Below are 16,101 nucleotides of genomic sequence, written 5' to 3' on the forward strand. Positions count from 1 at the left end.
ATATATGAATTTTGCTATTTTGTTTTGACAATAGTTGTTTGGGGACCTATATGCTCAGTTTTTGACATTTGTGTTCATTTGAAATAAATTTAATTTTTGATTTTGATAAATTATGAATTTTGCACAGAATGATGTAGTTTTTAATGAATTATTTTCTTTTTGATTTATTTAATTATATATTATTTGAATTACACTGTTAAATATTTTATTTTTGAAATAATTAGATATATTTTTATTGAAAATGGGATCACCTAAATTTTTGTATTTTGACTTTGTCAAATGTTTCAAACGGGAAATATTTTGACACAATACTTGTAGTCTCCAAATTAACTTTGTAATAACACCACTACTTTTGATTAAACATTGACCGTGTCAACATGTACTCTGATATAAAAACTATAGTTTCCCACCGCTTTCCATCGATGAAAAATAACGGCCTCTATAACTCTAGCTGGGGTCACCGAGGGTAAAAATATAACATATGATAATTCTGGCTCAGATTACCGAGGGTAAATATATGAATTTTGCTATTTTGTTTTGACAATAGTTGTTTGGGGACCTATATGCTCAGTTTTTGACATTTGTGTTCATTTGAAATAAATTTAATTTTTGATTTTGATAAATTATGATTTTTGTAAATGATCCCAATATTTTTAGTGGGTGCTTACTGACTTGTCAAGCTCATAAATACAGTTGATATCTTTTTCAAATCAGAAGTAGAGTTGAGCGGCGGATAGCTTAGCGGGGATCGTTGGGCAATCACCAAATAATTAGTATGTAATAAATCCCATTTATTGTGGGCCTATGTTTTATTTGAATATGTTTGTATTGTTTTTGCAAAACATTAATTTGGTCTGTTTTTTTGTTCAGTTTTAGTCTTAGATCAGATTTTTAAAGCCTTGTATGTCTACTTGATTTTGGTTTTGTAGGTGTACGGGTTTGTCGGTGTCCCATGTTAGGATGATTGAAGAATTCAGCAGGTTTGATAGTGCTAATGTTCAAATAAATGCAATAGAAGTTGTGATTTCAGTCAGTGTGCAGGAGAATTCAATCTGCAGGTGTTTTGTTATGAGTAGAGGACAATATAGTCATTTTCAGTATTCAAACGGTTGTTATGTTAGTTGAACTTTGGCAGGAAACGAATCAAGGGTTGAGATTGATTTAATCAAGAGAAGTGCAGCCGTTCTAGGCAAAAGGAGGCGAGGATTGTGCTTTGAATGAACGAACGGTTGTTGTGATTAGAGCATCAAGGAAAAGCTTTAAGTTCGAGGCAAATGAGACTGAGTGGACCTAAGGCGGTCAAGTGGGTTAAACGCAGACGCGTGTTAGATGACTCAGCGGTTTGTTTCATTTTGGTGGCCAAAGTTTCTGTAAAGTATACGAGTATTCTGTTTTATGGTTAAGTTATGTTGATAGAGTTTTACTGTTTTTCTTGAGTTCTCTGTGATTGTATAAATAATCCTGAATGATTTAAAGAGTTTTGGTTATTGATGTCAATATGAATCTTGTTCCTTATGTGATCCTTTATCTACCTAGTGATTAACCCAGGATCCATTGAGCCGGGTTCAGAACGTGACATTATTAAAGACATGATAAACTTTTATAATTAGCGTTAGAAAACACCTCATATAAGCCACTTTAAATTCAATATTTTAAATATTATTAAAGACATGATAAACTTTTATTAGCGGACATACGAAATTAATAAAACATATGCCACCTTGCCCATCATTCAAGTAGCTGCTATATATTTTACAAGATTTCAGCCCAATATGGCAGCCCAATCTAATGCAAGTTATTTTTCATCACTATTGCTTGGTGAAGTACTCAAGTGCATGCCTTTCAGTGAAAACAGTTACGAGGATGTCTTACTAATGATTCCAATCATCACAACACTTGGTAATATATATATATATATATATATATATAGAGAGAGAGAGAGAGAGAGAGAGAGAGAGAGAGCTTCATGAAAGTCCAAGATCATCGGTATCCCTTGCCAATTAATTTACAGGAATACCAAATATTACAAAATACAACAATAGACAAACCCAAACATATTAGACTGATCAGAAGAAACATAATTACAATAAATATTACAACAAATCAGATTGAATCAAGCAAACACTATGCATACATATATAGATGTATATATATATCCTCACAAAAGAAATGATAAACCAAGTAAAACAAACACCTAGTATGAGCATGCATGACAGACCTTTATACTAAGAAATAGAAAACCTCCTCCTTCTAGGTTGTTTGGGAACCACTTCACTAAGGCCATCATCAATATGAGAAGTATCCTTAGAGCCCTGTTTGAATGGGTTGAGCTTCCCCAAAGTCCTAGTGACAGAGGAGAAGAAGGTACCACCTTTCTTAACACCAGTACCCTTTCCTGCAGACCCAGTACTGCATGCACTCCCTTGGCCTTTCTGCATGTCAGTCACGTACATTCTCATCTTGGCCAGCTCCGTCCTCAGTGCTGCATTCTCACGAGCAAGCTCAGCGTCTCCGACTGCGGAGACTTGGCGCTTGACGGCGGCCAGGGGATCGTCTCCGGCGGGGAAGGGGCCACTTCTAATCTTGAGCTGGTCGTAGTAAAGAGCGTGAAGGACAATTTGGAGAGGAAGGCGTTTGTTCTGGGAGGCATGCAGCCTGGCTTCGTAGCTTAGTCTTAGTGGATCCATCACGCTGCATACCTTCTCCCTTTCTATCTCGTCTAGCCCTGGATGTGCCTGTTCAAATTAACACGAACATTAACCATCATTTTCTTTTTTCTTTTTTTTTTCTTCTTTTTTTTAAAAAAAATATATTTTCTTTATAAAAAAAAGTTAAAATACTTCATAATGTAATAGTATAAGGGTAAAAATTTAATTATTTAAATATAATATTTTTTTTAAAAAAAAATTGTTTTTATAGATTTAGCATCTTTTATCTATCCATCATCCATGTGATGTGAAAAAAGTTTTAAAATTACAAAAATATTTAATATAAATCTAATATGAGAAATGCTACTATTATGAATATTAATTAAATAAATATACGTAGAACCTTATTTTTTAATTCCAATATTTATTTATTTATGTTATACTTAAACATAAAGCCTAACATACATGTTCTTGTTACTAATGATAAATACAAGAAAGATTTTTAAATATATATATATATATATTTTATACTCAAAATCTCATTGCACGGTGGGTGGTCAAACTAAAAGAAATATGATGTAAATATCAAAATGGTTCTTCTATTTTTGATTTTTGTTTTTTTAATCATTCTAATATAAAATCTGTCTTTTTGTCCTTATATTTACACATTTTCATCATTTAGTAAAATATACTTTTAGATCTCGAATTTACATTTTTTTTTTTCTGATTCATTAACTAAAAGAACAAAAAAAACAGATCTTCAATTAGATGCAAAAAAAAACAAAAATAAAAATAAAATATGATTATAAATTTTTTTTTTTTCCTATTATAGAGATTTTGGAAACAATCAAATAGAGTGATCATTTTAATATTTTAAAAAAAATATATATATATATATACTTAACCGCCATTAAAAAAATGAAAAGAAAAAAAAAACCTTGAGATAAATGTCGACGGCGCGGTAGAGATCATCATCAAGCCTCCGTGCTGATTTCGGTAGGGCGCCGGGGATCGCCGCGAACTTCGACACCGGCAAGTCCTCATCCGTCGCGATCTCCGCCGCGAATAAGTCCAGAGTCCTCGCCACCTTCTGCATCGCCACCGAGCATGAGTTACTCACCCCGCCGTACAGCAACCCACCTCCACCCGCCGCCGCCGACTCCTTCTCGACGAAGTAGGCGATAATCCGGCGGACGCTGTCGAGATCGGCGATGCGATCACCGGCGTGATCTAGGGCAACGGCGAGGAGGTCGCCAGAGGAGGCTCGGTCGAGGGCGCCGGCAACCCGGCGTTCGAGCTCACGGCGGCAGGCGATGGAAGCGGAGAGGGAGTTGGCGGCGCGAAGGAGGCAGCAAAGGAAGCCGGCGGGGAGGGGGGCGTCGCGGTCGGGAGGGAGAAGGGCGGCGAGGGATTCGAGGAGTGCGCGTTGGTGGGAGAGGGCGTCGCCGGAGTCGGAGGTGGGGGAGTTGGTGGGGAGAGAGAGGAGGACGGGAAGGGACTTCTCGGCGTAGGCGGAGACGGTGGTGGCTAGGGTTTTGGGGGTGGCGCCGCGGGATTTCATGGCGGCGAGGACCTTGCGGAGCGAGTTAGGGCTTAGGGGTGCCAACTCAGTGGCCCACCACTCTGGTGGAGACCGAGTTGGAAAGTTTGACTCGTTGCATGCCTGGAGAGTGGAGAGAGAAAGAGGATAAAGAATCGGTGGCCAGGAGTGGAGGAGTAGGTGTTAACTGGAAATTAAATTATTAAATAATAAATATACTTCACTAATTTAGAAATAAATTTTAACGTTTTTACTTGTATAGCTTCTTTTTGATTTATTAATTAAAATCGTTTTTAATAATTGTCGAATAACCCCAAAAAAAAAATTCTTTTATATGCATTTAAAGTTGTATGATTATGGAAAATAAATAAAATAATTTAAAAAAAGAACATGCATTTCATATAATATGAGTTTAAAAATCATTATAAGATAATAAAAAGAAACAAATTACTTAATTTACTGTTATTATTTGCAAGATTTTTTTTAGAGAAATTGTTAAAAAAAAAGAAAAGAATAAAAGACAATAATATAGGTATAGTAGTACCTTCAAGGCAATAACATCCACACATCTCTGAACGAGTCCAATATCTTCAGCCATAGGAAGAAGACTCTCACAAGATTTGAGCACAAGGACAGCTCCGGGCAAAGTCTTCAACGCCACCTGAGCCAAGAAATCCTCTGACCTCCCTGCCAAATTCCCTTCATAATACTTATCAGTCATCTCAAGGTACTCCGCCGCACACCGGAGGGCTGCTATATTATTCACTGAGATCTCAAAGTTCACTCCATAACAAAACTTCGCCGCCTTCTCAAACGTCTCGGCGCCGCCCGGCACGCCGGACAGATCCACACGTGTCAGATCCGACCTTTCACATTCCAGTACTCTTCTTCTTACGTACCCACTCTTGGAAACCAGCATAAACTGAGATCATATATAATATAGATACATGCATACGTGCATGCATGCAAGCAATCAAAACACAGTGATCAGGCCATTAATTGATGCAATTAATAAGGGATAAAAAAAAAAAGCTGCATATCGGAAAGTAACATCAAGAGATCATTAATACCTTGTGAAGAGGGAACTTGGCTTCTCCTATTTCAACTATGATATCAGTTGGTACTTCTTGAGAGAAAACCCTGAAAAATTCATCAAAAAATAAAACTAAGTTTTTTTTTTCCTATATGAATATGAGAGAGGGAGAAGTTGATCAAACTCATCAAAGAGATGCACCATTGGTTGGTTCTCTCCATGGCTGAGGAGAAACGAGTACTGGAGGAGGCTGCAGCCATGAATAGTGGCTGCTAAGGATCAACCCTCCTACCGCGCGCTAAAAATGGTAACTAAGTTTGGAATATATAGAACATAGGGGAGGGGCCTTAATTATATAATTTTATTTTTAAGAAACCCTTGGTTTTGTGGGGAAAAAATTATCTGTCAAGAATTGGTGTGTGGGTCCCCTTGGCTTAAAGTTAGCCACTGTTTGGATACAGTGCACTAATAGCTCATATTGTCTCACCGGCTTGGCCTTGTTTGAATAGCTTTATTTCTATCTATCTTTTGACTATAGATATCTTGGCCTTTTTGAGGAAGATGGATAAAAAAAAAATCGTTAGATATTATTATCCTTACATTATTATCACACCTTTTACCTATAGAATGCAAAATTATACATAATTCTGCTTTAATTGAAGTGATTTCACCATTTTTTTTTAATATATATATATATACAAAAAAAAACTATTTTCCAGTAGTTAAAATTTAAAAGCTCATTTTAATATTTAAAGTTTTGAAGGGAATGTAAGGGAAGTGTAGAAATGAACAGAAGTATCATTTTATTTATTTGTAGTGAATGGGGAAAAAATTGGAAAACATGGTGGTTCAAATTAATTGTTAAGCAACTTTCATCAAATATAAACATTAAATGCATGATATGCTCGTTCATGATCAATCAGCTTCTGCAAATGTTTAACATTAAATGCTATAGGCAATTTGCTGGTAGAACATCTAATTCAAGTGTCTTAAGTACCAAATTATCATGTATCACAATCATAATAAATTAGCACTCAATTAAACATCATAGTTATTCCAATATATATATATATATATATATATTTATGTAAACAAGAGTACTTGTATGTATAATTCTATTTTGTCATTTTATGTCGGCTTGGCTGAATGAAAGCTGGCTAAAAGAAACACTGGGCTCAGCGAATCTTAGCCGTCCCTCCAAGTCTAGGACGGGGTCGAACATGTGGCTGAAATTCTTCCATATGTGGGTCCCACAAACACAAGGTAATGGTTGGAGAAATGACACATCACCATGCCGAGCTGGCAGACACGGTAGATAGCGTGAGTGGGTCCCATGGGAATCTGTGAGGAGACTCTTATCCAACTGCGCCTTTCCACGTGTCCCAATCGTTGCTCAGCTTAATGCATTCATGCAACTAGACGGGAAGAAAAGATACGCCATCCAATAAAACAAGGATATGTCATGTGCAATGACAACCATACCCTTGCATTAGTTCTAATTAGTACAGTGGAGTGGTGGTTGTAGGGTCAATTCTGTCATTTGAACTACAAAGCCAAATTAGAGTTTGAAGTTGTACGAAGTAGTGAAAGAATTTTATATTCACATGTAACTAATTATCTTGGTTATTTTATTATTGAAAATTAAGTATAAGATCAATCTATTTATGTTTTGTTAATAACTTGATTGTGAAGGAGAAACTATATAAGTTAAGGTCATCATAAATACAGGTGGGATAAAGTGGCGACCAAAATAACTTAACACTCTCTGACATATACATATCAAAGGAGGAAATGTCTAGCTCTTCTCATCCATGTGACCAAGTTGGTGGTTGGGATGGAATACATCAATTTGTGAACAGTGAATATGGTTATGGTTTTCAAGATGAAGACATAAGATTGGGACAGTCTTTGGGAGTAATGCATTGTGTGGGGAGAGGGATTATGATGTTCATGGTGAGGGTTGGAAGAACCACACAATGGTTTTGTATTACTTGTGAAGAACTTGTGGTTTAAGATCACAGAAGGACCACATCAATTGAGAAAACACAGCTAACTTCTTGTTTTGAATCATGTGGAGAAGAAGATTAGAGTTTATCCTTTATTCTTATTTATATGTGTATTTCACACTTTATCCAAAACGGCACGGGAGGGCCATGAGAAGTATAACACTGACCAGAATGTTTTATTGTTTATCAAAGCAAGTTATTTTCCTGGAAGGTGGCAAGTGTGACTATTTTGTGGACTTTGTGAAATTGTTTAAATGAATTATATATTGAGAATTTTAATTGCATTAGTTCAACAAATTTTTTTTTCTTGACAAGATGAGCGATTATCCGCTACGAAAGACAGGGTGTGCACAAATCTTAGCAAAGCAAGTGGGAATGGAGCTCGTGCACACTTGGACACTTGAACTATCCACACACAACCACCACTTACACTCCCAGAAATATATCTTCACCCATCGTTTGAACTCTTATCACTTATGAAAAATTCTAATGAGGACACTACTAGCAATATACCACTTGGTTATCTGTTTGGGTTGAACATGTTCTTAAGCATATGATAAAAAAATAAAACACAAAGTTAATTATATATTCATAGTAAAGGATCTCAAGAAATGCAAACAATTCCCTTAAAATATCCTAATTAATATGAATTCAAATTCAACTTCTGCAAAGTATAATAGGTAGGTAAACAAACTTCTTTCGAAAGCGATCCACTATCATCTTCATTACCATAACTTATAACTCATCACCTTAATGTTACATCTCCGTGTACTGTCAGCTACAAGCTCAAATTGTATTTCTGACAAATTATTACATTCATCAAACTGATCGCCTTTGTCGTCTTCTATGCTTACCTTCAAATCCTTATGACTTCCTTGTGCTTTTTTGTTGTTGTCCATCGCCTTGACTGAAGATCCCAATTCGGCCAATACCTTTGGGTAGGGATGCGAAGAATGCCCAACCATGCTCACCAAACTTATTGTGCCTCATTCCTTGTTTCATGAATGCCTGCTCTTTTTCAAGTTCACTTAGTCTAACCCGCATTCTCGAGATTTCAATCTTTAGTTCACGATTCTCTCTTCTTAAAGACGCATAGTTGTTTCTAAGAGATACAGCGAGGCATGGAGCATCACTCCTATTGATTTTTCTTTGAGAGAAGAAGCCATCAACTGAGCTTCCTGAGAGTGAGGACTTGAGGCGGACTTGTTCGAAGTAGAGGACACGCACAACCATTTGAACCGGGAGGCGATCATTTTGAGCGGCATGTTTAAAGGCTTTTTGGGACGAGAAAAAATCAACAATATCTCCAAATCCACCGGCTGACGTTGAAACATCAGTAGCACCACCAACGGTTGATTGGCCGTATACAAGGGCAGTATCTAAGTAAATTGCCCGAATATTAGCTTTACCTGCAGTGGACCAGCTTCCAACAGATGTGTCTCTAGTTGATGAAGTCATCACGACCAATGTTGACAGGATCATTGAATCTCTTGCTAATGAAATCCCTGTCTCAGTGGAACTGGCAGACGATAGTGCTGCATCGAAGAAAGACACAATCCCACAACAACACGAAGTAGCAACTACTCGCGGTGAACCATTGTTGGACCAACAGGAAACAACTTGTGCACCAAGCATAGAACTCCAACAACCATTAACAACATCACCCAAAGGACCGGTATCGGGAGTCGAAGATGTCTCGGCTATTCATAGTGATGAACCCTCTGATAATACCTCAAAACCGAAAGATGTCTCGGCTCACCTAGGTCCATTAGGAATGAACCTAGGTTGAGTGTCGGCCCTAATAAGAGATTTCCTTCTGTGTATTGCAATAGTAGGAGGATTTGGCCGGAAGAGATTCCGTGTCAATACTCGTATGGGATTAGGGAGTGTCGTCATGACCATTGGTACAATTTATTTTCGGATTTCTCTTGGCATAAACTACCATGTGCTTAGCAATTCTAGCATTCTTCTAATACTTAGTAACCCCAAGGGAATCCACATCCGTGACTACCCTCATCTCTTGATGTACACATTCTCACTCGGCGTGTTGACATTTGCTCACTCAGTTTCATTCTTACTAGTAGTTATAGTCCTCAAGAGAATTGTTAGGATAGACAGCGAGTAAAGAGGAAGTAAGGGTAGCTCCCTGGGCCCAAGGAATACGACCTTCTCGTTCTTGCACGAGAGATATTACTTGACGACCCCGTGCACTTGCGGGACTCTCATCAAGTTTTTGGCGCCGTTGCCAGGGAGCCACAAGGAATACTAGAAAAACTTATAGCTTCTTAATTTAACCAGTTTTTATTTTGTTTACTTGTTTTCTCTTTCGTTCATTGTATATATTTCTGTCCTTGTAATTGCTTTTATATCTCTTTTGTGGCTACTTTGCATTCCCGAGCTCAATAATTTCCGAGAGTCCGTGCGCTTGTAGATTGATCCTCATCAGGATAGTTCACCACTGCACCACAGCATTACGACTATCGCTGCTGCTTCTGCCACTGCCATCACCTTGGTGTCGAATCTTAGATGCTGGTGGAGACATTAAAGAAGATCATGCCCTATGCTCCGACATCTCGGTAGAGTCAAACGTAACACTGGCGCTAAAACCACTTGTAGGATCTAATCAAAACGTATAAACATAATCTTCGTTATCGTATATGTTTTACATACAACTTGAGAAACAAAGTTATTCTTTTATGCTACAAAACTTCACAGCTTTTCTATTTTTTTTTCTTCCTATATATATATATTAACTATCTAGTAGTTACATAACTAATAATGTGCCCTACATTCGTTTCACGTCCAACTTTTACCACACTATCTTATAACCAACAGAACATGGCTTACACTAACTCATTCAATTTTTTTTTATATGGCCCCTAACGTGGATGCACACAAAGTCATGCGGAAAGATAAAAAACATGAACTACACTAAATAATCCAAGATGATTAATTCAAACAAGCTATTCAGCCTGTAGAAACACAACCGTCATGCACTATGTGCCTCCGACTCCTCCTTCCCAATTAAGCGAGAGAAAACCCGGCGGATGCGATCATCGGGGTCATCTTGGGTAACGGCTAGGAGGTTGTCAGAAGTGGCTTGGATGATGGCGTGGGAAAGCCGGCGCTGGAGCACATAGTGGCAGGCGTTGGAAGCGGATAGGAAGTTGGAGGCGTAAAGAAGGCACAAAATTAAGCTGGTGTGGAGGGGGGCGTCGCTGTCAGGAGGGAGAATGGCGACGAATGATTCGAGAAGTCCGCGTTGGTGGGAGAGGGTGTCGCCGGAGAGGGAGGTGGGGAAGTTGCTGGGAAGGTAGAGGAGGACGGTCATGGACTTCTTGCCGTAGGTGGAGACGGTGGTGGCTAGGGTTTTGGGGGTGGCGCCGTGGGATTTCATGGCGGCGAGGATCTTGTGGAGCGAGTTAGGGCTTAGAGGGGCCAACTCAAAGGCCCACCACTCGGCTTGAGACCGAGTTGGAAAGTTTGACTCGTTGCATGCCTGGAGAGTGGATAAAGAAAGAAGATAAGTAATCAGTGGCCAGGAGTGGAGTAGGTGTTAATTGGGAATTATATTGCTAAATAATAAATATACTTCACTAATTTGGAAATAAAGTTTTACGTTTTTACATGTGTACCTCCTCATATCTTATTGATCTATTTTTTTAAATCGTTTTTAATAATTGTCGAATAACCAAATAAACTAAAGTTTCATGATTTGGAAATAATCGTTTTTTATAAACGTTTAATTTTAATAAGATTCTGATTAGCTAAATTATATAATGGTTAAATTTAAACATACTTTTTTTTGGTCAAACCAAAGTAAAATATTTATTAGCTCAACTTTTAACAAAAAAACAAAGGTGGAGGTTTTCTCATATATTACAATAACACCAGACAACCTCACTTCCAAAACAGGCAAAACCATTATCAAAAACACCATAACGCCCATCTAAACTCACCTCCCAACCATGAAACCCATCTATCCACCAATCAGAGCATGTATTCCTGATACATATCTCGCCAATCAAACCTTCATCCTGCCACTATCAGCACCTACCAAGCACTTCCTTTTCCCTCCACTTGAACCCAATACCCAGTCATCCTTCCAACAACTTTAAACTAAAACTTCCAAGATAGAATTCATTCCCACTACCAGAGATCGCATACTACACACATTTAGTACTAGCTTCTCAGTAAATTAGCCCCACTTCCATCATCTTTTGAAGCTTCTCCCATGTACTTCATTATCATAATTTCTCTCACCTGCTGAAAAATCATTTCAGAAGTTACATGTTTTTGCTGAAAAATAGAACAATTCCTGGCCATCCAAATATAATAGACACTAGAAGTTAAAGTTGTCCTCCTCATCCTTGCTAACAAAGATTTCCCTTTGGTTTTCCTTGCAAACCAGCTAACTTCTCTTCTCCAACAAAATGGCATCCTATACACCCTGAGAGCCCTTAACACTCTCACCCAAATTGCTTTAGAAATGCCACACTCAAAGAATAGATGCTCAACCTTTTCAACAACAAAGCACAGACATTTGAATTTGCAACCCCCCAATCAAATAACTTCTCTCTAGTCATCAATCGATTATGTAAAGCCAACCATATAATAAAGGAATGTCTTGGTAAGTTGCTTGGTAACCAAACTATTTTTGTCCAACTCATTTGTTGTTCTGGTTTCATCAAACCTCTCAATGCACCCTTAACAGTAAACTCCCCTCTTTTTTCTAGTCCCCAAGATATCAAATCCTGTCTAGCATTAGTGACAGTAAAGTTACCATTCAAAAACTCCATCACTCTTAGCATAGTAGGATTCCATCTTTTGGGAATATACCAACAATTATTCCTCTAGAAATCACAGACGGCAGCTTTTTTTAGATCGCATATCTCTTTCAAATTGATTTCAGGAAATAATTCTACCAAAGAATATACATGGCACCATGGGTCAAACCAAAAGGAAAACCTTTTCCCATCCCCAAGCTTATACACAAACATAGCTTTAGCTAACTTCCTTAATTTGAGCAAATTCCTCCAATTCCAATTACATTCAGTTGGCTTTGTAATTCCCCAAAAATTGAGCCTTCTTAACTTTATTTTTATCACCCACAAAGCCCACAAAGTATTTTTCTCCTTAACTAACTCCCATATATACCTTATAAGAGTTGCTTGGTTCCATTTCTGCGCTGGTTTAATTCTCAAACCCCCACATACTTTGCTCTGACATACCATAGACCAAGCCACCATTCCTCCTTTCTTTCCCTTATCAATGCCATGCCACAAAAATGATCTACACATCTTCTCAACTTCAGTAATTACAGATTTTGGTAACATGAATATAGAAGTCCAGTAAATGTGCATACTTGTCAATACAGATTTCACCAACTGTAATCTGCCTGCATAGGACAATGACTTCGCAGTCCAATTAAGGATTCTCGCATCAATTCTAGTTACTAAATCATGGCAATGCTCTTTTGTAAGTCTTGTTGAGACTAGAGGCAATCCCAAGTATTTTACAGGTAACTTTCCTTCCTTGAACCCCATTATCTCAATTATATGCTCCTTGATGTCAGGTTGTACTCCCGAAAAGAATACCAAACTTTTCTGCAGATTAGGCTTTAGACCAGACACACCTTGAAAATGTTTAATGGTCTTCTTAATAATCTCAATCGACTTCACATCTCCATTAGAAAAGACAATCAGATCATCAGCAAAGCAAAGATGAGTTAGTTTTAGCACCTTGCAATCCTTATGAAACAAAAACCCATCCCTTGTCATCTTTTGCAACATTCTGGACAAATAATCCATACAGAGTACAAACAATAAAGGAGATATTAGATCCCTTTGTCGCAAACCTTTTCTCCCAGGGAAAAAACCCTCAAGTTTCCCATTAACCAGAATAGAAAAACTGCAAGACCTGACAACACCCATTACCAATTTGATGAAATGGTCAGGAAATCGAAATGCCATCATCACTTCTTCCAAAAAATCCAAAGATACAGAATCATATGCCTTTTGCAAATCCACTTTCATAGCACAACACCCATACTTATCCCTATGATATCCTTTTAATAATTCATGAGCTAGAAGGATATTGTCAGCTATCTTCCTACCAGGGATAAAAGCAGACTGGTTCAGTTGAACTACACTTCCCAACATTCTTCTCAACCTTCCTGCCAGGATTTTTGATATCATTTTATAAACCACATTGCAGCAAGATATAGGTCTGAATTCATTCAGTGACAAAGGACAATCAACTTTAGGAATCAAAGTTATAGATGTGGAATTCACTTGCTTCAGCATCTTACCATTTACAAAGTAATCTTGAATAGCTAGGCATATTTCCTTACCGATAATTTTCCATGTTTTCTTGAAAAAATAGCCATTAAACCCATCAGATCTTGGGCTTTTGTCATCTTTAATGCTCCATAATGCATCCTTAATTTCTTGTTTAGTTGCCATGCTACATAGAGACTCCCATTCACTTTCTGGAATAGTCATTTCTTGGAAAGTAGTGCTATCAAACATATCATCTCTCATCTGAGCAGTACCAAGCACATCTTTAAAGTAGTTCACAACAGCCTCTTCGATACCCTCCTGATCAGTACATATCTTCCCATTTGCTTGAATTAGCTGTGAGATAACATTCCTAGTCTTCCTTTGCTGCAATATATTGAAGAAAAATCTTGAATTCTGATCTCCCAAATTGACCTATTGACATCTTGACTTTTGCTTCAACAAACTCTCCTCCTATAGTAACATTCTCTGCAGTTCAGTTAATAAATTTTTTTCTTTCCTTTGTAAATCACCATTAAAAGGGTCATTAAGCAAACTTCTCTGAGATTCCTTCAGAGATTCTCGGGTTTGGCTAATTCTCTCAGATATTAAACCAAAATCCCTTCTGTTTAAGACCTTCAACTCAGCATGCAGTAATTTTAATTTTTGATACACTTTGAACATATTACTTCCAATGATAGGCGTACACCAAATCCTCTCAACAATATTGAAAAAAACTGGGTGCTCACACCACATATTAAAAAACCGAAATGGACTCTTCACACTCTTACTAGTTCTTTTTATTTCAATCAGCAAGCTACAGTGATCTGACAAACTCCATGGGATGACACTACATACTGGTTCTCCAATTTTTTTAAACCAAACATTAACAAAGCTCCAATCCAAGCTTCTATAAATCCTCTTATCCCCCTCCTGAAAGTTTGTCCAAGTGAATTTAGGTCCAACAAACTGCACCTCCACCAAATCCAAATCCAATATCCAATCTTGAAATTCACCTGCAGCTTCTGAATTAATGGGGATCCCTCCTCTTCTATCTCCACCATTACTTACTGCATTGAAGTCCCCTTGAATTAGCCAAGGTTCAGTTATTACCTTGCCTATCCTTCTTAGCTCCGTCCACAGCTAAATTTAAAAATACTTATAACCTCAAAACGCTAGTATACATATATATATATATATATATATATATAAACTTTATGCATTTAAAGTTGCATGATTATGGAAAATAAATAAAATAAATATTCATATAATATGAGTTTTAAATCATAATAAGATACTAAAAATAAAAATATTATAAAAATATTAATTTATCAGATTTTAGCTTATCATAGAAGATTTTTCTTTTTTATTAGTATACAAAAAATAAAAAATAAAAATAAAAGACAAAAGAATAAATGACAATGATATAGGTATAGTGGTACCTTCAAGGCAATAACATCCACACATCTCTGAACGAGTCCAATATCTTCAGCCATAGGAAGAAGACTCTCACAAGATTTGAGCACAAGGACAGCTCCGGGCAAAGTCTTCAACGCCACCTGAGCCAAGAAATCTTCTGACCTCCCTGCCAAATTCCCTTCATAATACTTATCAGTCATCTCAAGGTACTCCGCCGCACACCGGAGGGCTGCTATATTATTCACTGAGATCTCAAAGTTCACTCCATAACAAAACTTTGCCGCCTTCTCAAACGTCTCTGCGCCGCCCGGCACGCCGGACAGATCCACACGTGTCAGATCCGACCTTTCACATTCCAATACTCTTCTCCTCACGTACTGTTAGATTTTATATTTTGGTACATGTGGGCTCTATATGGGCTTTATATGGGCTTAGGGGTCTTACACCAAAAAGTCTCAAGACTTAGTGGCTCAACCTCTATACCTATATATAAACCCATTACAATTCTATTACACAACCGATGTGGTACTATATTTCCAACACGTACCCACTCTTGGAAACCAGCATAAACTGAGATCATATATAATATATATCATGATATATATATATATACACACATGGAATTACACGCGCACGCATGCAGCAATCAAAACATAGTGATCAGGTCATAAATTGATGCAATTAAAAAGGGATAAAAAAAAACTAGCTGCATATTGCAAAGTAACATCAAGAGATCGTTGATACCTTGTGAAGAGGGAACTTGGCTTCTCCTATTTCAACTATGATATCAGTTGGTACTTCTTGAGAGAAAACCCTGAAAAATTCATCAAAAAATAAAACTAAGTTTTTTTTTTCCTATATGAATATGAGAGAGGGAGAAGTTGATCAAAGAGATGCACCGTTGGTCGGTTCTCTCCATGGCTGAGAAGAAACAGGCTGTAGCCATGAATAGTGGCTGCTAAGGAACTCAACCCTCCTACCCCTAAAAATAGTAACTAAGAAGAACAATAATTTTGATGCGGTATACAAACTCGCGTCGTTAATAATTGAATTCAAACTAAATTGCTTAGCTACTAAGAAACTAAACAAATTCAAACTAATAAACTTATCTAAATATAACCTTAACATAATTTTAAATGTAAAAATAATTTATAAAATAAGAAGGGTTATAATTGCA

General features: G+C 37.3%; 2 protein-coding genes across 2 annotated transcripts; both read right to left on the bottom strand.

The window, feature by feature from the left end:
• Positions 1 to 1,963: 1,963 nt before the first annotated feature.
• On the bottom strand, positions 1,964 to 5,560 carry LOC120250018 (root phototropism protein 2-like). The gene is made up of 5 exons (XM_039258753.1): positions 5,423 to 5,560; positions 5,259 to 5,328; positions 4,733 to 5,110; positions 3,586 to 4,311; positions 1,964 to 2,735 (listed from the first exon to the last, which is right to left on the bottom strand). Exons 1-5 carry the CDS (start codon positions 5,479 to 5,481, stop codon positions 2,226 to 2,228), a joined length of 1,743 nt encoding a protein of 580 aa, XP_039114687.1. The 5' UTR covers positions 5,482 to 5,560; the 3' UTR covers positions 1,964 to 2,225.
• A 4,356-nt stretch (positions 5,561 to 9,916) lies between these two features.
• Positions 9,917 to 15,296, bottom strand: LOC120283671 (root phototropism protein 2-like). The gene is made up of 2 exons (XM_039290384.1): positions 14,948 to 15,296; positions 9,917 to 10,726 (listed from the first exon to the last, which is right to left on the bottom strand). Exons 1-2 carry the CDS (start codon positions 15,122 to 15,124, stop codon positions 10,217 to 10,219), a joined length of 687 nt encoding a protein of 228 aa, XP_039146318.1. The 5' UTR covers positions 15,125 to 15,296; the 3' UTR covers positions 9,917 to 10,216.
• Positions 15,297 to 16,101: the final 805 nt, after the last annotated feature.

This window comes from Dioscorea cayenensis, chromosome 19 (genome assembly GCF_009730915.1).
Source record: "Dioscorea cayenensis subsp. rotundata cultivar TDr96_F1 chromosome 19, TDr96_F1_v2_PseudoChromosome.rev07_lg8_w22 25.fasta, whole genome shotgun sequence".
Lineage (NCBI taxonomy): Eukaryota > Viridiplantae > Streptophyta > Magnoliopsida > Dioscoreales > Dioscoreaceae > Dioscorea > Dioscorea cayenensis.